Consider the following 331-nt stretch of genomic DNA (forward strand, 5'->3'; position numbering starts at 1 on the left):
CCCCTGCCCTGACCCTGGGTTCAGGTGACGTCCGGAGCGGCTGTGGGCACACTCCGTGCTCTGTGTTCTCACTCCGGCTCCGCGTTGTCCCGCAGGGAAGATCCACACCCCCATGGAGTACAAGGGCGAGCTGGCTTCCTACGACATGAGGCTCAGGTGAGCGGGGGCCCAGCGCCGGGCACCCACCCGCCAGCCGCTGGGGGAACACACTGTGCGGGCGCGGTGCTCTGCTGCTGGACGGGGCGAAGGGAGCGGGTCTGGGCCGGGTGGGAGAGTGGTGCGGTGTCGGGAAGGATCCCGAGGGCCTGGAGCTGCCTCTGCTGGGTGTGAC

General features: G+C 69.8%; 1 protein-coding gene across 1 annotated transcript in view; it reads left to right on the top strand.

Moving 5' to 3' along the window:
- IDH3B (isocitrate dehydrogenase 3 (NAD+) beta) overlaps positions 1–331 on the top strand; it is a gene marked incomplete at both ends in the record, with an annotated part of 3,122 nt that overhangs the window by 784 nt on the left and 2,007 nt on the right. Inside the window, 1 exon segment of the mRNA XM_010076400.1 lies at positions 96–156. Coding sequence (XP_010074702.1) covers positions 96–156 — 61 coding nt within the window.

This window comes from Pterocles gutturalis, unplaced genomic scaffold, assembly GCF_000699245.1.
Source record: "Pterocles gutturalis isolate BGI_N339 unplaced genomic scaffold, ASM69924v1 scaffold28663, whole genome shotgun sequence".
NCBI lineage: Eukaryota > Metazoa > Chordata > Aves > Pterocliformes > Pteroclidae > Pterocles > Pterocles gutturalis.